Consider the following 24,278-nt stretch of genomic DNA (forward strand, 5'->3'; position numbering starts at 1 on the left):
TTCATCACTGGTTTACCTCGCACTAAGAAGTAGCATGACTCAATTATGGTGGTGGTCGATAAGCTAAGAAAAACTGCTCATTTTATACCTACGAAGTCCACTTACAAAATCGTGGAAATTGCAGACATATTTATGAAGGAGAATTTCCATCTGCATGAAATACCCAAAGTGGTACTTTCTGATAGGGATGTAAAATTTACATCCACATTTTGGAAAACACTCTTTTCCAGGTTGGGTACCCAAATTCAGTTTAGTACCGCCTACCATCCTCAGATCGATGGTCAAACAAAATGAGTGAATCAAGTTGTAGAGGACATGTTACGAATGTCTATGATGCAACAACCAGAGAAGTGGGAAGATTACCTCCACCTAGTGGAATTTTCTTATAATAAAGGGCATCATGAATCACTGGGCATGAGTCCCTTTGAGGTGTTGTATGGAAGAAGGTGCAGGGTGCCCATAGATTGGAATAGTCCAGTCAATAAAATAGCCTTAGGCCCTGACATGCTAGCAGAAATGGAGGAGACAGTTAAAAAGGTTCATCAGAATCTAAGAGCTGCCTAGAATAGATAGACAATGTATGCAGATAAAAATAGAACATACAAAGAGTTCCAATTGGGGGATCATGTATAGCTAAGGATAAAGCCCCAAAAAAGCTCCTTACAATGGAGGGGTTGTGCTAAGTTAGCACCCCGATACTGTGGACCTTTTCAAGTCTTAGAACAGATTGGACCTATAGCATACAAGCTTGCATTACCAAGCCATATCCGGGTCCACAATGTTTTCCATGTTTCCTTGCTAAAAAATATGTTTACAACCCTCAAGATATAATTAACTGAGAAAATATACAGGTAATAAGTTATTAGAATACATGAATTCTAAATTAACTGCTTTGGGAAAGTTTTGATGACAATTGTATATGTGCAGGTCGAACCGGAAGGAGAGTTTATGGTAGAACCTCTTTGTATTCTCGATCGAAGAGAAACCACCTTGCTAAAGTGAGCCATCACCAAGGTTAAAGTGCAAGGGAAGCACTTTGGCCTGGAAGAGGCCACCTGGGAAGAAGAGGAATTTATGCGAAAATCTTATCCGACATTATTTTCTTAAATCAGAAAGAACACCAGGGACGGTGTTCCTCACATGGGGGGGGGGGGGGGAATGTAACACCCCAAAAGACATAGACAATTATTGTGGTTACTAAGTTTTACTTATTACTTTAGATTTTTACTGTATTAGCTTTTTAATCTAGTGAGGCTGAGAGGCTAGGATATATTTTGTTACCTAATTAATGAATAATTAGGAGTTAAAGTATTTTAACAAGAACTGAAAGAAAGAATTGTTAACCTCCAGAAACAATTAAATTAAAGAAACAATTACCCATCTGCTCCCTCAAGAGGAGTAGGAGAGACAAATATGAGGGGGGAGAGTCAAGGCAATAGAAAAGGTTACCTAAATATCCTTGTGTTGGATGAAATAAGCCATTGGGAAAGACTCAAATACGGTTGGAAAGGTACAAGATTTGATGTTGGACTGTGAGTCCTAAAGCCCAAGGTACCTGACTGTGGTGGAATCAATTCGCTGTGTGGATGAGGAAGTGCTTGGGGGAGAGTGTGAACGTAATTTCGAGACTCACGACTGAGTGGTGAGACCTTCCAAGCAGGAATAGAAGTTACATGCTTACAAATCTGTGAACAGATAAGTGATCCAAAACTACACTTAAGAGATGTAAATAAAAAATGGAATATTGGTTCTGTAAATAGAGTTAAATTCTATAGATATGAATGTATTCTACATATTCTATAAGACTATCTGTAATCTATACATTCTATAGAACTGACTGCAATCCAATTAGAGGATCAAAGAAAGTAACTAGAATATGCATAGCATTCCAAGTAAAAAGATAGTACTAGATAAATTTGAAGAAAAGTAGACAAAGGATATCATAGACATTGCAGTAAGAAGAACTAGTAATTTGTATGCTTTGAATAATTTATTAACCAAGTGCTCATTATAAGAAATGCTAGTACTCATATGCTTAGTATAGTTCATTGACAAGAAATACTTAATGTTGTGATATCCAATTATTCCAAACAAACAATTTCTTGAAGAATGTAACATGGTAATAGGAAATAATACATTATAATAACCCATTCGAATCTTCCTTGGTAAACATCGACAAAAGGGAAGAAGTAAACTTCGGCATGCAAACATTCTCCAATTACGAAAATTAAACCTTCTACCATCATGTACAAGTTCTTATAAATGAAAGGTTTCAACCATTTAGCATTTGGATTCCATAATTGGAACAAATATAACGGAAGGCTGTTCATACTATTAAATAATGACTGCAAATCACAAAACAGAGTCGAGTTGATAGTTCGAGTCTGGCTTTAGAAGCCTAAACGTCTGACTCTAACATTCTCCAACAGAAAACCTAAGCAACTTAACCTTAGTGGAAATGTTCAGACTATGCTGTAAAGGATGGGTTGTAGCAAGTTCACAATAAGATTTCCAGAAACCCTTCATTAAAATTCCAGGTTATGGACCAGCGGTATCTTAGCCACTGCCCAAAACTCAAGGCATGTTCCAAGGACAACTACCAGCATAAATTTCATATTGACGAGGACCCATGAGCTGTGAGTATCATGAAAATCACAAAGCCGACATGAGGTAATGCCTGCACCACGTACAAAACCGGTTTGAGAAATCGCAGTGGGAAAAACCAAACAAGATCCCCATCAAGCATAAAGGTTAAAACACAGAGAAAGATGCCAGAGAATACGTGTGAGTGGGTGATTCCAGTGAATGGCGGTCTGCTTGTACCCAAACGAATTCAAAGTTAGATAATAGAGTTTAAATACTAGCAATAACAAATAAGACTAAAACTAAACTCGTGGATCACCTTTGCGAGGTCAATAACTGTCTAGGTTGCCCTCCACAGGATGGGAAAGCCGACGGAAACCCTGTTCAATTAGGCAAGCAATCAGAACCCCAAGTTGAGTGAGATTCTGAAGTAAAATACATCAACAAGTAGCACAAAACAAAATAACTGTGAGAAATCAAGTGCGACGAGTACCTCATGAAGTGGGCACGTTATAACTCCCCATGGAACCATGTGAAGCGGCACAAAACCCTCGCAAGGTAGCGGAAGACTAGAACAACAACAAAAGAACTCAACCTCACCAAATGAATCATGTGACGGTCGAACTCGGGAGAAGCGAGGCTAAACCCTAGCCGCTCCAAGCTGTCGGATCGCCAACTCCAAATCGGAGGAGGCATATCCAGCCCTTTGGCGAATACATGTAGAGGCATTAACCTTGCTTGTACGACATATGTATAGTACTCCTAAATTCTAAATAAACAAATTAATTATGTGTGTCAACCCCAAAGTCTCTTCACGTGAATCATAAATGGTGAATTAACATGAACCGTAGATGGATATGCATGGAGCCTCTATGTAAGAAACCTTGAAAAATGCGATACATGGTAATAAATATGATATAAGGTAAAGTCCACCATAAACCTTGCCATCATAAAAAAAAATATTTATTATTATTTCACTGTAAGTGATAAGTGTTACACAACATGTGATGCACTACCACCTATGAAAATGCAATACTTCCAACATTGCATATACCAGCCCTAAATTATGAATTATATATCTCTTAATTTATAACATTGTTTAATCTCAATCTCAAAAGCATATTAAAAATAATAAAATATTCAAAATTATTTAGAAAATATACCAATAAACATTAAAACATTTAATAAACCAATCATCAAAATGGTCAAAAATAATTATAACCATACCATACTTAAACATTTACTAAATCTTTCATCAAAATATCTGTCATCAAAATGGCCAAAGCAGGTCATAACTAAATCCCTGCAACATTATTTGACGTCTTATTAGCTTTAATGAAAACATAAATAGTAATTGACATTATTTGACGTCTTATTAGCTTTACTTAAACATAAGCAACATTAAAGTGCTAGCAACATAGGGCACAGTAGTTGGGAGGGGTGTAATAGCCGCAACATTGCAGGGTGGCGCAGCCGCAGTCCGATTGGCAGGTGTAATCCTCTTGCAACGTGACCCCTAAACATACACAACAATTTTATTAATTTTTTTATACTGTAATTTTTTCAGCAAGGAAAAATTGTCTAAAACAGTATATACTTATGAAGGCCGAATCAACAAATAGTCCTCATAAACCTTGTGATATCTACATCATGACTATATAGATAGAGAATATTCTACCTACATACAACTGAAGCTTAAAAAAACAAGTAAACAAACAAGTAACTCTAGTAAACAAGTAACTCCAAACCAAACGATCCAAATGTTGATATATCGTTTCACCAGCCTAGAATCTATTTATATCAATAAAGATTTTTTCCCAACATTAAAATTATACAACATTTTCTCCATGAACCAGCAACTCCAAACTAAACAAAGGAGCCCCCAATGGTAATTTACCTGGTGGCGTTGCCTGCGACTTTACTGGATCATCGCGTATGCTTGTTACAGCAGATAGCAGGAAAAGGGCGAAAATGCAAGTGCCTAACATTAATACCAGCTTCGAAGCAGCCATTAATATCGGTATCAACCCAAAAAGAAAAGAAGAAATCCACAAGTAAAGAAATGAAGCACCAATGAGATGAGATGGTGAGGAGAACCAACCCGGGGAAAGTATAAATAGAGATAGGGTTTGACTTGCAAGAATTAATGCAGTGTTATATTAAAAAAATAAAAATATATAAAATATCATAAAATTAATTATATTTATTTAAATTATATAAATAATTGTTTATTTTTGAAATATGATTTATTATAAAATGTTTTAATTATGGAGTTATATATGGTGGTGGAGTTATATATGGTGGTGATGATGATGATGATGATGATGATGATGATGGTGGTGGTGGTGGTGGTGGTGGTGGTGATTAACTTACCAAACTTTGGAATGTCAGACCTAAAGAAACAAATTATTTAGTTTGATTTAAGATTTTATTTCTATGCTCAAAAAGTTTGGAGAGAAGCCTAAAAAAATAAAAATATATAAAATATCATAAAATTAATTATATTTATTTAAATTATATAAATAATTGTTTATTTTTGGAATATGATTTATTATAAAATGTTTTAATTATGGAGTTATATATAGTGGTGGTGGTGGTGATGATGATGATGATGGTTGACTTACCAAACTTTGGTATATCAGACCTAAATAAACAAATTATTTAGTTTGATTTAAGATTTTATTTCTATGCTCAAAAAGTTTGGAGAGAAGCCTCTTGAGCTCACTATAATTTTGACATTGTAAAAGGCTAGGAATGTCAGTATTGTGACAAAGATTATGAAACTGAGATCTAATATGGTTGTACGCGGGGCACTCTAAGAGGAAGTGCTTTTCATCCTCGATGTTCCTATTCTCACATAGATGACAGATCCTTTCCATCCATGGTGTTTTAGGAACTGCCCAACGACTTGTTTCACTATGGAGCTCATGAGAATTCATTCTAATATTTGGTATATTAATTTTCTTCTTTGAGCTAGTTAAAATAGAGAGATACTTTTGATCTTCTAGGATGGGGTTGATGACCTTCTTATAATAACTTAATTTTCTTTTAGCTGCTAAATCTTTCTCACACCACATTTTTTCTTTGAACTTAGAAGTAACAATATCTTTCAGGTTATTAATGTTTTGCAATGCATCATTCTCGTTGATCTCCCAATAGTTTAACCAGGCCCTCATGTCTTTATACCACCCTCATTTGAGCCTTAGGTGGTTTTGGCTAGAATTTAAAGCTAGCTTAGGAAGTCTATGATCTCCTATGTTATTGAGTTTGTGCTTGTACAACAGAAGCCTAATTAGAGCTAGGCTCTCGATAGGGGAAAGACCTACTTCTATAAGGAGAATAGGATAGGGTGTATTATTTTTAATTTTCAGGTTATATGTTATAAAAAACTTATGGATTTGCTCAATCTTTCTCCAGGATTCTCTAGAGATGTTGGAACCCCAAACCTCACATCCATATAAAATAACAGGAGTGACTAAAGTTTCAAAGAGGAGCTTCTTTTTATCCCACATTACGAGGTTTGCCATTTTACAATTATTTTCAAGACCAAAATAAGCTTTCCACCCCCCATTAATCCTTTTCTCAATGCTATAGTTCGAGTTGAACGTGTGATGAATATCAATTCATAGGTACTTGTAAGAATACACTTCCTCCAAGTTATTATTGTCATACATAAAATTAGCGTAAGTGTCCTTCCTGGATTTGATAATCATAACTTTTGTTTTGTTAGTGTTAACAGTCATACCCATGGTAGAGCAGAAATCTTTAAGAAGCATGAGTTGCTTATCAAGATTAGATGGGCACCTTGCAAGAAGAACAATATCGTCAACATAGAGAAGAAGGATGACGACTATCCCAGCTAAGATCGTGCCAGCACATCCTGCTTCCTCTAAATAGCCTTCAAGATTGTCAATGTAAATGCCAAATAGGGTAGGGGAGACGAGGCAACCTCATTTAACTCCTATATTACACTTAATATCTTTCGAACACCCCTCATTTCTCTTTATCTTGGCAATTACATTCTTGTATAATCTTATAACGACAACTCTCAACTCGAAAGGAACCTTTAGCTCTTCTAATCTATTCCAAAGGTTGTTTCTAGGAATCGTATCGAAAGCCTTTCTAAAGTCCACAAAGCAACAAAAGAGATTGGATTTATCATTATGACATTCCTCCACAATGATCCTAAGCATAACGAGGTGGTCTGTTGTTGAGTGATGCCTTCTGAACTTGGCCTTTAGCTCGCTTACCTTCACTTTCAAGCCATATGCTCAACTTCTTTTCCAAAATACTACCAGATAACTTGGCTAAGAGAGGGCTGATCATAATTGTCTGATAATTAGAGGGGTTATTTGTATCCCCACTTTTAAAAATAGGGATAATGAGGCTCTCAGTCCAAGGTTTAGGGAACCCTTGCTTCACTGCTTGATTGAAAAGCTTGTGGATGTGGGGGATGAGAACAGAACCTCCAATTTTTAAGATTTCTGCCTGGTAACCTTCAATGTCCTTAGCTTTCCCATTAGCTAGGCGATTAATCCCAAACTCAATGTCTTCTAAAGAGAAAACTTCTTTTATTGTGAGCAGGGTTTCCAAGTTATCCATGACATTTGGAGATTCATAAAGCTTTTTAAGATAGGAATTCCAATCGTGTAAAGCAATTTTATTGTTATCTTTAGTTTTCCTAGTCAGAATCTACCTCCAAAATTTCTTAAGAGCTATCTTAGAGAGGTGTAAGAGATTCTCTTGTCTTTGACAAATGTACTACCTCTTTTTCCTTTTAGTTAGGGCTTTGTATATTTTTTCTTGTCCATTTTAAGAGATTCGTCAACAGCGTCCTTAATTACTCTCCTCGCACTTTTACAATCTTTGTCATACCATGGGTTGGTTTTTCTATTTCTTTTATTATTTGAAACTTCAATTGAGAACTTGTTAATAGAATATGAGAGGGTTGTAGTAAAATTATGATAGAGGTCTTCTATGTTGTCTATAATATATAAAGGAAGCAAATTAGTTTTTAATTCATTTAGAAAGAGATCGTTTTATTTCTATCAAATATTAAGTTCTTTTGGCTATAAAAATTATTTTCTATGGGATCTCTATCCATGGCAAAATTGAGAGTTATAAGTAAAAGCCTATGATCAATAGAAAAATAGAAAAATATGTAAAAGTTTATTATAATTAATTATAATTTAATTATATCTAAATAAATAATATTTTTAATTATATGAATAGATAATTATTTTAAAATATGATTTATAATATAATATAAAAATACTATATTAGAGTATGAATTAAAAGTTATATTACCTATCTATCTATCTCTATATATATGAGAGTTATATTTCAACAATATTTATATTATTATTTTAAAAATCATAATACAATAATACTTATATATTTTAAAAATCATTATTTTTAGAATTACTCAAATTAAAAAATATAATATTAAAATATAAAATATTATAAAATTAATTATATTTATTTAAATAATAATTTTAATTACATAAATAATGGTTTATTTTGAAATATGATTTATGAGAGAGTTATATTTCAACAATATTTATATTATTATTTTAAAAATCATAATACAATAATACTTATATATTTTAAAAATCATTATTTTTAGAATTACTCAAATTAAAAAATATAATATTAAAATATAAAATATTATAAAATTAATTATATTTATTTAAATAATAATTTTAATTACATAAATAATGGTTTATTTTGAAATATGATTTATTATAAAATGTTATAATTATGGAGTTATATATAGTTATGTTTTTAAAATAAATAATAATATTAATAGAAAAATATGTAAAATTTTATTATAGTTAATTGTAATTTAATTATATTTAGATAAATAATATTTTTAATTATATGAATAGATAATTTTTTTGGAATATGATTTATAATATAATATAATATAAAAATATTATATGAGAGTATAAATTAAAATTTATACAAGAGTTATAATATGGAAAATATTATAATATTAAAATAAAAATATACAAAATATTACAAAATTAATTACAATTTAAGTATATTTATGTAGGAAGTAATTTTAATTACATAAATAATTGTTTATTTTATATATATATATATATATATATATAACCAAAATAAATTATAATATTACAAAATATTATTATAATTAAGTGTAATTTAATTATATTTAATTATAATATTTTTAATTACAAAGATAGATAATTATTTTAGAATATGATTTATAATATAATGTAATATAATATAATATTATAATATAAACTAAGAGTTATATTTTTATTTACTAAATATTATATTTATTTATTTATGATGATGATGATGATTAACGTCCGCTGAGACCAAATAATGATCTATCGGACCTAAAAAGACAAATTATTTATTTTGATTTAAGATTTTATTGCTATGCTCAAAAAGCTTGGAGAGAAGTCTCCCGAGTTCACTATAATTTTGGCATTGTAAAAGGCTAGGAAGGTCAGTATTGTAACAAAGGTTGTGAAATTGAGATCTAATGTGGTTGTATGCAGGGCACTCTAAGAGGAAGTGGTTTTCATCCTCGATGCTCCTATTCTCACAAATATGGCAGATCCTTTCCATCCATGGCATTTTAGGAACTGCCCAACGGCCAGTTTCACTATGGAGCTCATGAGAATTTGTTCTAATCTTTGCTATAATAATTTTCTTCTTTGAGCTAGTTAAAATAGAGAGATACTTTATATCTTCAAGGGTGGGGTTGATGACCTTCTTATAATAACTTAATTTTCTTTTAGACGCTAAATCTTTCTCACACCACAATTTTTCTTTGAACTTAGAAGTAACAATATCTTTAATGTTATTTATGTTTTGCAAAGCATCATTCTCATTGATCTCCCAATAGTTTAACCAGACCCTTGTGTCCTTATGCCATCCTCGGTTAAGCCTTAGGTGGTTTTGGCTGGAATTTAAAGCTAGCTTAGGAAGTCTATGATTGTCTATGTTATTGAGCTTGTGCTTGTATAACAGAAACCTGAGCATAGCAAGGCTCTCAATAGGAGAAAGACCTGCTTCTATAAGGAGAATAGGATAGGGTGTATTACTTTTAATTTTCAGGTTATAAGTTATAAAACGCTTCTGGATTTGCTCAATCTTTCTCCATGATTCTCTGGAGATGCTGCAGCCCCAAACTTCACAGCCATATAAGATAACAGGAGTGACTAAAGTTTGAAAGAGGAACTTCTTTTTATCCCACATTACGAGGTTTGTTGTTTTACAATTATTTTCAAGACCAAAATAAGCTTTCCATCCCCCATTGATCCTTTTCTCAATGCTATGGTTCCAGTTGAGCTTGTGATGGATATCAATTCCTAGGTACTTGTAAGAATATACTTCCTCCAAGTTATTATTGTCATACATAAAATTAGCGCAAGTGTCCTTCTTCGATTTGATAATCATAACTTTTGTTTTGTCAGTGTTAACAGTCATACCCATGGTAGAGCAGAAATCCTTAAGAAGCTTGAGTTGCTTATCAAGATCAGAAGGGCACCTTGCCAAAAGAACAATATCGTCAGCATAGAGAAGAAGGATAACAACTATCCCAGCTAAGATTGTGCCACCACATCCTGCTTCTTCTAAATAACCTTCGAGCTTATCGATGTAAATGCCAAATAGGGTAGGGGAGAGGGGGCAACCTTGTTTAACTCCGATGTTACACTTAATATCTTTTGACCACCCCTCATTGTTCTTTAGCTTGGCAATGACATTCTCGTATAGCCTTATAGCAGCAGCTCTCAATTCAAGAGGAACCTTTAGCTCTTCTAACCTATTCCAAAGGTTGTATCTAGGAACCGTATCGAAAGCCTTTCTAAAGTCTACAAAGCAGCAAAATAAATTGGATTTATCATTACGACATTCCTCCGCAATGATCCTAAGCGTAACAAGGTGGTCTGTTGTTGAGTGATGCCTTCTGAAACCTGCTTGGCCTTTAGCCCGCTTACCTTCACTTTCAAGTCATATGCTTAATTTTTTTTCCAGAATACTACCATATATATATATATATATATATATATATATATATATAATATTAAAAAATAATACAATAATACATATATATTTTATAATCATTACTCTTAGAATTATTCAAAATTAAAAAGTAAGATTGAAATATAAATGATAGTTATAATTGAAATATAAAATTATGTTATTTAATATGAATGTTGAAATATTTTATTTATAGTTGATTATAATATTTTTATGTTATTCATATATTTTTGTATTAAATAATGGATGTCAACTTAACATATGGTTCATTAAAATATTATTTTGTCTATTAATATATTTTTGATTTAAATATTAATTGTCAACTAAACATACATTGAATTATTATATTAGGGTAAAATAAATAAATTTCAAAGTAGAGAAATGAAGATGGTGAAGAAAACTAGGGACTTGTAAGCATAAATAGAGATAGGGTTGGAGTTAGCAAAAATTAAATATAATACTAGTGCAAGAGTTATAGTAGGGAAAATATTATAATATTAAAATAAAAATATACAAAATATTACAAAATTAATTATATTTAAATTAGATAACTGTTTATTTTGAAATATGATTGATTATAAAATATTATAAATCCAACACACACAGATATATATATATATATATGTATAACCAAATAAATTATAATATTACAATAAAAATATGTAAAATATTATTATAATTATGTAATTTAATTATATTTAGATAGATAATATTTTTAATTACATGGATATAAGATTATTTTAGAATGTGACTTATAATATAATATAATATAATAATTAATATAAGCTAAGAGTTAATTATATATATGAGAACAATATAAATAATATTTAAAAAATAATACAATTTATATATATATATATATATATATATATATATATATATATATATATATATATATATATATAATTATTACTCTTAAAATTATTTCTAATTAAAAAGTAAGATTAAAATATAAATGATAGTTGTATTTGAAATATAAAATTATGTTATTTAATATGGATGTTGAAATGTTTTATTTATGGTTCATTATAATATTTTTATGTTAATAATATATTTTCGTATTAAATATTAAATGTCAACTAAGCATGTGGTTCATTAGAATATTGTTTTGTTTATTAATATATTTTTGTATTAAATATTAGATTCAACTAAACCTACATTGAATTATTATATTAGGGTAAAATAAATAAATTTGAAAGTAAAGAAATGAAGATGTGGTTCATTAGAATATTGTTTTGTTTATTAATATATTTTTGTATTAAATATTAGATTCAACTAAACCTACATTGAATTATTATATTAGGGTAAAATAAATAAATTTGAAAGTAAAGAAATGAAGATGGTGAAGAAAACTTGAGAGTTGAAAGCATAAATAAAGATCAGGCTAAAATTATAGGAATTAAATATAATGCTAGTGCAAGAATTATAATACAGAAAATATTATAATATTAAAATAAAAATATACAAAATATTACAAAATTAATTATAATTTAATTATATTTATGTACGCAGTAATTTTATATATATATATAAAACAATCAAAATATGTAAAATATTATTATAATTAATTTTAATTTAATTATATTTATATTTAGATAGATAATATTTTTAATTATATAGAAAGACAATTATTTTAGAATATGATATATATATATATATATATACTCTTAGAATTATTCAAATCAAAAAAATTAAAATTAATGTGTAAATAAGAGTTATAATTTGATTTATGAAAAGATAAATGATAGTTATATTTAAAATATATAATTATGTTATTTAATATCGCTGTTGAAATATTTTATTTATGGTTCATTAAAATATTTTTATATTACTAATATTTTTTTTTATTAAATATTAGATGTCAACTTTTTATATTACTAATATTTTTTTTTATTAAATATTAGATGTCAACTAAGCATATGGTTCATTAAAATATTTTTATATTATTAATATATTTTTGTATTAAAAATTAGATTGCAATTAAACATACATTGTTTTATTATATTAGGGTAAAAAATAAAATCTGAAAATAAAGAAATAAAGCACTAATAAGATGAGATGGGGACTAAAATTAGGAAGTTGAAAGTATAAATAGAGATAAGGTTGGAATTGCAAGAATTAAATATAATACTAGTGCAAGAGTTATAATAAGGAAAAAAAATTATAATATTAAAAAAAATACAAAATATTACAAAATTAATTATAATTTAATTATATTATGCACGCAATGATTTTAATTATATAAATAACTATTTATTTTGAAATATGTTTATTATAGAATATTATAAATCCACATATATATATATATATATATATATATATATATATATATATATATAAAATAGAGTTATATTACCAAAATAAATTATCTTATTACAAGAAAAATATGTAAAATATTAATATAATTAATTGTAATTTAATTATATTTAGATAGATAATATTTTTAATTTCATAGATAGATAATTATTTTAGAATATGATTTATAATATAATATTATAATATAAACTAAGAATTGTATTTTTATTTACTAAATATTATATATTATATATATGAGAACCATATAAATAATATTAAAAATATATATAATAATACATATATATATTTCATAATCGTTACTTTTAGAATTAGTCAAATTAAAAAGTAAGATTAATATATAAATGAGAGTTATAATTTGATTTATAAAAATATGAATGATAGTTATATTTGAGATATAAAATTATGTTATTTAGTATGGATGTTGAAATATTCTATTTATGGTTCATTAAAATATTTTTATTTTATTAATATATTTTTGTATTAAATGTTAGATGTCAATTAAAATATCGTTCATTAAAATATTCTTATGTTATTAATATATATTTGTATTAAATATTAGTTGTCAAGTACATATATAATGAATTAGACTTTATGTAATATCAACAATATTATTTTTACATGTCATCTCTCAACTCAATATTTAGTGAAAAAATCACATATTTCTTCCCATTAAAAAGTAATTTATTTATTTATTTCCAATTACTTTATATCTCTATATAAATTTGATTTAAAATTTTGTTATTTAATATGGATGTTAAAATATTTTATTTACGATTCATTGCAATATTTGTATGTTACTAATACATTTTCATATTAATAGATGTCAACTAAACATATGGTTCATTAAAATATTTGTTTGTTTATACTTTTGTATTAAATATTAGATGTCAACTAAACATATATTGAATCATTATATTAGGGTAAAATAAATAAATTTGAAAGTAAAGAAATGAACATGGTAAATTATAATTCAATAAATTATAATATTACAATAAAAATATGTAAAATATTATTATAATTATTTGTAATTTAATTATATTTAAATAGATAATATTTTTAATTACATAGATAGATAATTATTTTAGAATATGATTTATAATATAGTATAATATAATATTATATTATAACATAAAATAAGAGTTATATTTTTCTTTAATAATATATATATATATATATATATATATATATATATATATATATATAGATTGTTCTCATGTCACGACCTTAATCTCATAACATAAATGTCATAGTAAATTTATATATATATATATATATATATATATACAAATATCCTACATACAATAACATAACCATATTAGCAATGGTTCATAGAACGTGGTTGCTTGTCTATCAAATAGACAGCCATCCCACCTTGCATTTAACATTATTACACAACTGTAACTTTATTGAAAGACCCTACAACTTATTACACGGGTTACCAAGTTTACGTTGAGTGGTATAAGGTTATGACCCATGGTCTTTTCACCGCACTAACCCTTACCCACCCCAGGGTACTATGGCATTGAATGGCGCAGGTTCTGACGGTCCGACTACAGTCACTTCTGGTGCCAGCTCCTACCGAGACTTAATGCAAATTGACACAGGTGGCAAGGTCCGTTCACCAGACCATGTGACACCTTGAACCCGGTGTCCTCGGCCTTATCAACTCGTTTTCCCGCCGTGTATGGACGGTCACGATTCAGGCTAACAGATGGAGGGTCAGGATGGTTCGCGAGGTTTTGGGTGGATACTTAAACTCCCAGTGAAGCCTTGGCGTTCACTTGTTACCCATTTCATTCCGCACTGCTAGGAGTTTCCATACAGGCTCGAGGCCCGTATCTGCAGTTTCAACCTGCAACTCCTCTGAGAGTCCGAACACACCAGACACAACTTCCACAGGTAATCACATTTGATACCAGTTATATTGTCTGGATATCTTCGGCAAAATCACATAATCAATCTTTTGTCGACGCGTTTCGAACCAACCAGTGTGGTTCATCGTCAGGACAAGTTGAAGAACTGATCAGGCTAAGCTTGATTAAATAGAGTGTGCAGAGACTCCAACGGCTATATTGCAACGGCTAATTTTGACCTGAGGATCAAAGTCAAACCCTTGATTTCAATTAATAGAAGCATATAATTAATTATTATTAGTTAATTGAGTAATAAATAAAATGGTCATTATATCATCATATTTATTAAATAACCTATATTTAATATTATCCCCAAATTATTTAAATATAATTAAATCGTATTAAATTACTATTATTCCTAGAAATTAGTTACAATCGGTAAGTGTGTATTAATTTAATAATAACTATTTAAACCCAAGGGGTCCAAAGGTGAACTAGAATTATTGGTCATTAATAAATAAGGTAAATTAAATATAAAGGTCATTAATAAATTAAATCTTCAAATAACCTAAATTTATTATTATTTAGATATAATAAATAGTATTAAATTACAAATATTCTTATAATATAGTTACAATAGGTAACTGTGTAATAATTATTAAAATTCAGGGTCCAAAGGTGAACTAGATCTCCTCTAAATTTAAAACTTCTATATTTACTTAATAATTTTTATCTTATAAATAGTATTCTAGTTAAGTAAATACCATAATTAAAGTACATGTTAATCTAACCTAGTAATTTATATCCATTAAACAATCAATATTTATTACTAAAATTATTTACTTACAAGGTTTAAAAGGTTTATTTTAATTAAATACATATGAATTCAGTTAAAGGAAATAACTAGGTTAAAAAACAAAGCAAGGAATCTGATCAAAATTTAAACAACCCCCTCGGATAGGATAAAAGCCATAATTGGCCCGAAACTACTAAAACCAAATTACTCCTCCTGCAATCCAAGACACACCCGCCAAGAACATAAATTGAGGAGAGGGAAGATAGAAACCCTAAGACCTAACCAAAGGGGAAAGAGGAGGCTAGGAAGACAAGGCTGGGACCCAGCAACTGCTAATCTTCCAGCCATCATCCCTATTAAGATTGTTCGGCCTTTTCTCAATTTCCAGGGCCTCTCTATATATTGATTGTTTGATTACGGTTTATGCTGCAACAAAGTGCTTTGAGGTTAATCCTTCTTCTGTGTCAGGGTGCAGGTGGTTTATGCGACTGCGGCTTCGATGGACTGGAGGTGACTCCCCTTTGCTACTCAGCTCTCTTCAACGGCAAAGGTAGGCTCTTGTCCCCTACCGCAGATTCTCATGCTTATAAACAAGCCTGCGCGTTTGGTATGGTTATTTATGTTGTTTCCTTCCCATGCAGCCCGCCATTTCACTTGGGTTTTCTGGGCTATCTTTGATGAGGAACTCTCCCCAACGGAAACCCTCTCAATTACGTTTCTCTATTTTAATGTTTGGTTGATAACATCTCCGGCCTGGTGAGTGTTTGTACTCGGCGGAGCTTCAGAACAGATTAGTCTTTCAGGGTTTTTAATGTATAGCTTTTGAGCCCTATTCAGACTTAAATCCACAGATTCTACTGTGCGATATTTAAATTTGATTGTAACAGTAATGTTGTTCGGGCTGCCACTCCAGACCCTATTTATTTGAGATTGTAGTTAATATTCATGCAGCTATGCGGTTTACTTTTCAGGGCTATGATACTGTCAATATTTATGTTTATCATATCTGGACATTATACTTTGTCGTTGTCCTCAGCTATGATTTATAGTTAACGGTTGATAAAATTCCAAGTTTGTATGCTTAGCAATTTTGCTTGCCGTGCATGTTTAGATACAGACACATTTCGCTTAATGGGTATTCCAAACCCTTCTTTAATATCTTGTATAATAGTCACTCGTCCTCAACGACGGCTGGCTCATCAAGTTTATTCGACTATATGATGGTCTTGTGCCTTTTAATGTCAATGTTCATGTGATTCGTTGCCTTAATACAACCTTTACAAGATTAAATGACTTCACGGTGCAGCGCTGTTCTTATGAATGCGGAAGCACTTACTCATTAGAGTTTCAGAAGTTATAATTTGACATACACAGGTTCTTGTTCTGAGTTCGGTTTATTTCCTTATTGTAACTCATAGAGTCTGGTTTATGCATCCTGTGTTTACGACTATTATGCATTGTAACACTGAGATCTTTGTATATGATATACGTACCTACAGATAGCCTGCATAATAGTTTCATATCTAGATCTGTCCGCTGGTTTATATTTAGACTCGTCCGCTGAATCCAATACTTTTACAGTTACCCTATACTTTACTAAGGGTTTCCTGTTTTCCAGCACAGAGGGTTTGAGTCCGCCATATTATAGTGTTTTTCTCCACGGCACTGAGGTTTCCGACTCATTTGTTAACTGTAGAGTCTATGTAAAGTTTGACTAATAAATTGTCTCGTTAAGCTTTCTTTTATGGACATATCTCCGTACGTCTTACAAGTCTGTTGATTATGCGTTTTTTTTTTCTTCAGAACCATTCCTCTGTTCTGTGACTGTTTTTAAGGCCTAAAACTCTTTCCGCCAACAGGATTTCATTTTACTACTGTTAACAGTGTAACATTTCCATAGCAGATTTAGTCTTAAATCTTATAGTCGACTAGTGTTCTTACTGAGTCCTACACATAGGCATTCATACAGTCACTATATCATTGACTAACATTCTATTCTGAATTTAGTCCTGCTCATGACAGTATATAAATACTGAGATATTGTCTAATACTCAGTCCTGAATGTAACTTTCTCTTTAACAGTGTGTCAACACTATGACAGTCTCTTAAGAGATGTAGCACAGTTCTGGTTAACTACTGTATTTTCTGTAACTACTCTTTAACTAAAAAGGTCTCTGGTTTGAATCCATACCTGGTTCACCATAGTCAATAGGTACTCGAGCAAGTCACCTGCTTCGAGTCTGCTCTTCCTCCCATCCGTGAGATTCCTTTCCTTCATACAATGGAGATCTCCCCCGAGCCATCTTGCAGGCCTACAGCCCTCAACAAGATCTGTGCACTATTGTGCCTGGTTATCTGGTCCTTACCAGACTTAACCAGATGTCTGTTCTTTCTTTTCTTCCAGTCTTTCCCACAGGAAAATCTCTTCTGTCTGTCCCCACAGCACCGCATTCTCCATCCACCTTCCCTTCCCCCTGTTAGGGTGCTCACTGATCCATTTAACCAATGCCAAGAATTAGTTGTAACTGATATGTAATTTAAAATTACTTTTACGCAGGTTTGATTAACTGACTGTTAATTTAAAATTACTTTACGTGGGGTTAATCACAATAGGTATATTACATACTCCCCCCCTTAACAAGAACACCGTCCTCGGTGTTCATCTTTCGTCAGAACTTGATATTTTACTCGTGGTATTACCATCTAATCCACACAAAATGTGATCCTTTCTCTTTGAAATCAACGACTTCATTCCAAGAAAAGACGACAAACAAAATAGTAATGATATAGTCATAAAAAATATCATTAGTTATAAGCATCAATAGTCATAATCATGCGTAATTGCAAAAATATGCAACTTCTAATCGCCACCACCTGGCCCTTATTCATTCATAATAAACAATTCTCTGTGTCAACTTACCATAACTTACCATCTTATGCTTGAAAATCATGAATACTTTCATGTAAGCCTTTTAATAGAGGTTGGACAATTCTTCAACCTTCCATGGTAAGTAGTTCCTGCAATATATGACTAACAAATTCAACCACATTAGTCACTATATTTTGAGTCAAATGAGACACTTTTGACTAGCAATCAATTGTGCAATGTTAGATGCTTTCTAAATCACAGTACTTTTACAAGTACTTAAAGAGCACTAACACTAATCATCAAATGATAAATCACTGCTCACGTGCATACTGAACGAATTCTCACTAAAGACATCCGTAAAGTACTTCAAGAAGCACCAAAAGAGCACCTAGCTCGCTAATCATCAAAACAGTCAATCACTGCATCAAGCAAGAATTGTCTTAGCTCCCACTAAGATGTTCACAACATTAATAACACAATAAAGGAATTAAAATTTCCATTTATTCTTTATTGAGCACTAAGCTCATTTCTTATTAAATGTGCATAACATATAACTATATGTAAAATTCATTTTTAACATAACATATGGCTGATTAGTTAATTCCTTTAGCCATGAGTCCACAATGGACTAAAGAATTTCCAATCGATGGAAACTGGTTCTCACAACCAAACCGAGTCATTTTCACATCCAGACAGTTTCTTTGATAGAGACCTTACCAGGTCTAACATGGAATTCCACTGGCCAACCAGCTCAAGAATTCCAGGGAGAGTAAATCTGGGCAGACAAGTACCATCAACCCCTCCGGGCAGGTAGCTGCCATCAACCCAAGGCATTCCAGCCTTTCACAATCCGGGCAGACAAGTACCATCAACCCCTCCGGGCAGGTAACTGTCATCAACCCAAGGCATTCAAGCCTTTCACAATCCGGGCAGACAAGTACCATCAACCCCTCCGGGCAGGTAACTGTCATCAACCCAACTATCCGCAACTGTCTGGCATGTTAAATTTCTCTTTTATTACTCTTTCTCAAAGTAATTTACACAATGAACCATATGAACATTATCATTAGCACAACAAACATGCATGTATACCATGCATTTACACTTAACCCCCAACATGGGTCCACAACATCAAGATTGATGGGAAACATATCCATCATACACGTTGTATGCATGCAAATTTTCCAAATAACATAATTCATGCATATCATATAACATCATTCTTCTCATTTATAATTGCATTTCACATTGCAGCAATTTATGTGATGAGTTTTCTTGTTGCCATTAAGCTACCACTACTTAATCCCATCAGCAACGTTAGTTATAAATATGCATCAGTTAACACGTATTCCATTTCCAAGAATGTTCATGCATACAATATTGTCATGTATAAAAGCATATGCAAATACTCATTAATGTATAAATGTCAACAACAGTTGAGTTAATAATCTAAACATTTCCAATTTTGCCATAGTCTGTGGTCTTACTCCAAATCGTCATTACTGGAGTATTATCTTACGTTTATTATGGCTAGCTTTAGTCATGCATCGTTAGTGTAATTAAACATAATTTCTCTAACATACAAGAACATATCTCTTATGTCACAATGACTAATCTTTGTGCATACTATTGCTTATCATATAAGCCCTTCTTTAATGTATGCAACACTTATTCCCTTCACTATAAGACTACCATCATTTCATACGACAAACCACATACCTCTTTCTTAAAGAAAGTCATTTTAATCCTCATTTCTCTATCTTCCGATGTGAGGTTTTCTCAAGATTCCCTTTCAAGAAATTATTAAAGAGGTCTATCTTTCGGCATAAAAACCAAGATACAAAAACAAGGTTTACTTATCCTTTATGCATCAAATCAAGCAATCAACACAGCTCTTCCAACAAGACAATCTCTCCAAGAGATTATTATTTTCAAGGAAGCTATCATGACCACTGTCTCTAAGTACGCACAGTCTCATAATTCCAAAGTCAAAATAGCTACCAATATGCAACATGTGTTCTCCTAACACAATTACTTTACTTTAATGCACATAGTTCTTTTCATGAAACAAGTAAGGATTTTGGTTCTTGTATGAACACTATTCTAATGTGTCTTTAAAGGAAAGGACCTCTATTTCCATTTTCAAGAACTCTCATAAAATCCTTTATCTTCATACATGAAGTATGCATACTCTTAGGATGAGACTATATTTATGTATATATGTAATATACTCTTTCCTCAAGAAATTAGGGATAAATATCTATGTGCCTAGAAGCACATCCTTAGTTATCTTTTATCATGCATGTAATGCATAATCATTTCACTAGAACTTAGAGACTAACTAGAATCATAATGCAATTAGCATATATATATATATATATATATATATATATATATTATATATATATATATATATATATATATATATATATATATATATATATATTTCAAGAAGCTTTTATCAAATAAAGATACATATTTTAATTCAAGCAAACTTGGCCACCTTCCATGCTATGTTCTCAGGACATTTATATACCTCATCCTCTTTCTCAAGAAGATACTTGGCTATATTTAACAAGGATTTTATAGACCAGAGACAAGCATTTCACACACAAGACTCACGTGGAGTCTTTCTAATAGGAACTACCTATTTTCTTTACCAAGAAAACATACAAGATAATCAATCTTTAACTGCATGCCTTAACACATTTTCTTTACCAAGAAAATCTATAAAGGAACCATTCTTTTATTGCATGCATTCAAATACTCTCTCTACTAAGAAATCATGTAAAACATTCATACGTGTTCTTCAAGTAAGTGAACAAGACACTTATCTTATCCTTGGATCAACATGCATAACTAACAAGCTAAACCACCCCTACCGGAAGCAATTGCTCTACTTATGCAATTAGAAGTATAATCTCCTAAGTGTCACACATGCACTAGAGCTACCATTTGGTGCTATATGCAACAACTATCATAACACTACTATGTGACCATTTCAGAATAATGAGTTCAAGGAGACATTATGAAAATCATTAACATCAACACTCTATAGTTATCATTTTCCAACTCCTTAAGCATGGTCAAAGGAATACTCACATGCACATCGAGCGCTTATCTAGTCATCCCAAGACTTAGAGTCTTCCGCAAGATTCTAACACTCAAAGCTTGCTTTATCTGGTCATCACCAAACTTAGCGAGTTCTTTTTCCCATCTCCGTCTGTCTCTACAACACGGTCTTCTTCCTTCTCCTTGCTTCCATTTCCTTTGGAAGCATCTATAGTTGGGGAAGGTAATTAGAGTTTACTGACAACTGTATTAACACAGGTAGTTTATTTATGAATAATTATCACATGTAATTATACCATGAATGGGTCCTAGAAATGTTACCCACTGAACATGCCTCTACCCTTAACTTCACACTGGAATGCAACATGCATAAGAAATCCATCATTCCCATAGTAGAGATAAATTCAACCATCATTTAATCGAGGCTCCAATGGTTTTTTTTTTATCTCCCAACAAGTAATGATTAACATCAGCACATACCATGCTAATGGATTTCAGTTAATTAGAAGGTAATCATCATTAAAACTATTAGGACATAAGCATATACTATTCATCATGCATTCTCATGGTGAATAAAATTAAGACTCTTCTCATAAACAACTAGAACTATAGCACAGAGAGAGTAAGAATCTTCACACACACATTCCATGCATGTGTCATCAATCAACTTTACTTGTTTACGAATTGTAGCAATCTTAGTCCAATTCAATTAATGCATATAAATTCTATGGGTTAGTCTTCATGCATCCATGACAAGACTGAATCAAAAGTTAGTTATGACACTCAAGTCTCGCTGCTTAACCCATTGCATGTTTTTTTCAATATCTAAAGGGGTTCTTCTAATGTCTTTTTTTTTAAAACAATTTTTCATCCTATTCAAGGATGTTCCCCCTGATTTATATTCATGCATTGGTCTATTAAGTTTCGTTCATTGTAATTTCAATCTAGTTCAATATATGCATTGTTGTTATTGCCATATGTGCAAATCAAAGTTGGTAGTTGATCGTCACTTCCTCAATGAGTGTTCAATATTGTTCTTAAGTGCGACAAAAGTTTCATTGTCTTTTATCCTCATCAGGAATCCAACGTTATGAACGTAGTTATGCAACAACCTATTACCTACTTCTCAAGAAGTTATAAACATGAATCACACCTGTCATGCCAAAAGTAGTGTACGACATAAATGAATATGCGAATGATTAAACTCATACCTGAGTTAATGCCTACTGATGGCGTACTTCAATATCCTTTCCGCTTACCAATTCCCAAAGGCGCCAGTATTGCAACCTTTGGCTCTGATACCAATTTGTCACGACCTTAATCTCATAGCATAAATGTCATAGTAAATTTTTATATATATATATATATATATCCATACATATATCCTACATACAATAACATAACCATATTAGCAATGGTTCATAGAACGTGGCTGCTTGTCTATCAAATAGACAGCCATCCCACCTTGCATTTAACATTATTACACAACTGTAACTTTATTGAAAGACCCTACAACTTATTACACGGGTTACCAAGTTTACGTTGAGTGGTATAAGGTTATGACCCATGGTCTTTTCACCGCACTAACCCTTACCCACCCCAGGGTACTGTGGCATTGAATGGCGCGGGTTTTGACGGTCCGGCTACAGTCACTTCTGGTGCCAGCTCCTACCGAGACTTAATGCAAATTGACACAGGTGGCAAGGTCCGTTCACCAGACCATGTGACACCTTGAACCCGGTGTCCTCGGCCTTATCAACTCGTTTTCCCGCCGTGTATGGGCGGTCACGATTCAGGCTGACAGATGGAGGGTCAGGATGGTTTGCGAGGTTTTGGGTGGATACTTAAACTCCCAGTGAAGCCTTGGCGTTCACTTGTTACCCATTTCATTCCGCACTGCCGGGAGTTTCCATACAGGCTCGAGGCCCGTATCTGCAGTTTCAACCTGCAACTCCTCTGAGAGTCCGAACACACCAGACACAACTTCCACAGGTAATCACATTTGATACCAGTTATATTGATTGTTTGATTACGGTTTATGCTGCAACAAAGTGCTCTGAGGTTAATCCTTCTTCTGTGTCAGTGTGCAGGTGGTTTATGCGACTGCGGCTTCGATGGACTGGAGGTGACTCCCCTTTGCTACTCAGCTCTCTTCAGCGGCAAAGGTAGGCTCTCGTCCCCTACCGCAGATTCTCATGCTTATAAACAAGCCTGCGCGTTTGGTATGGTTATTTATGTTGTTTCCTTTCCATGCAGCCCGCCATTTCACTTGGGTTTTCCGGGCTATCTTTGATGAGGAACTCTCCCCAACCGGAAACCCTCTCAATTACGTTTCTCTATTTTAATGTTTGGTTGATAACATCTCCGGCCTGGTGAGTGTTTGTACTCGGCGGAGCTTCAGAATAGATTAGTCTTTCAGGGTTTTTAATGTATAGCTTTTGAGCCCTATTCAGACTTAAATCCACAGATTCTACTGTGCGATATTTAAATTTGATTGTAACAGTAATGTTGTTCGGGCTGCCACTCCAGACCCTATTTATTTGAGATTGTAGTTAATATTCATGCAGCTATGCGGTTTACTTTTCAGGGCTATGATACTGTCAATATTTATGTTTATCATATCTGGACATTATACTTTGTCGTTGTTCTCAGTTATGATTTATAGTTAACGGTTGATAAAATTCCAAGTTTGTATGCTTAGCAATTTTGCTTGCCGTGCATGTTTAGCTACAGACATATTTCGCTTAATGGGTATTCCAAACCCTTCTTT

The 24,278-nt window shown here is 31.8% G+C and overlaps 1 protein-coding gene and 2 long non-coding RNA genes across 3 annotated transcripts; 2 read left to right on the top strand and 1 right to left on the bottom strand.

Annotated features, from left to right (window-relative positions):
* Positions 1-3,875: 3,875 nt before the first annotated feature.
* Positions 3,876-4,646, bottom strand: LOC149230318 (uncharacterized). Its single transcript, XR_016247363.1, has 2 exons — positions 4,481-4,646; positions 3,876-4,099 (listed from the first exon to the last, which is right to left on the bottom strand). It is a non-coding gene; the product is annotated as an uncharacterized LOC149230318 (long non-coding RNA).
* Positions 4,647-14,434: 9,788 nt separating this feature from the next.
* Positions 14,435-16,537, top strand: LOC149230319 (uncharacterized). Its single transcript, XM_089381270.1, has 4 exons — positions 14,435-14,508; positions 14,687-14,817; positions 16,036-16,117; positions 16,209-16,537. Exons 1-4 carry the CDS (start codon positions 14,435-14,437, stop codon positions 16,243-16,245), a joined length of 324 nt encoding a protein of 107 aa, XP_089237396.1. The 3' UTR covers positions 16,246-16,537.
* Positions 16,538-23,315: 6,778 nt separating this feature from the next.
* Positions 23,316-24,100, top strand: LOC149230320 (uncharacterized). Its single transcript, XR_016247364.1, has 3 exons — positions 23,316-23,500; positions 23,592-23,673; positions 23,765-24,100. It is a non-coding gene; the product is annotated as an uncharacterized LOC149230320 (long non-coding RNA).
* The last annotated feature ends 178 nt before the right edge of the window (positions 24,101-24,278 follow it).

Source organism: Pinus tabuliformis, chromosome J (assembly GCF_031772625.1).
Source record: "Pinus tabuliformis cultivar Carrire ecotype Pingquan chromosome J, CPIR1, whole genome shotgun sequence".
Lineage (NCBI taxonomy): Eukaryota > Viridiplantae > Streptophyta > Pinopsida > Pinales > Pinaceae > Pinus > Pinus tabuliformis.

Excerpts from the sequence above, each read along its gene's own strand:
- LOC149230319 (XM_089381270.1), top strand. The coding sequence starts at position 14,435 with ATGGCATTGAATGGCGCAGGTTCTGACGGTCCGACTACAGTCACTTCT. Across the intron at positions 14,509-14,686 it reads AGCTCCTACCGAGACTTAAT|CCTTGGCGTTCACTTGTTAC; the intron begins GCAAATTGACAC and ends CTCCCAGTGAAG. Across the intron at positions 16,118-16,208 it reads AGCTCTCTTCAACGGCAAAG|CCCGCCATTTCACTTGGGTT; the intron begins GTAGGCTCTTGT and ends CTTCCCATGCAG.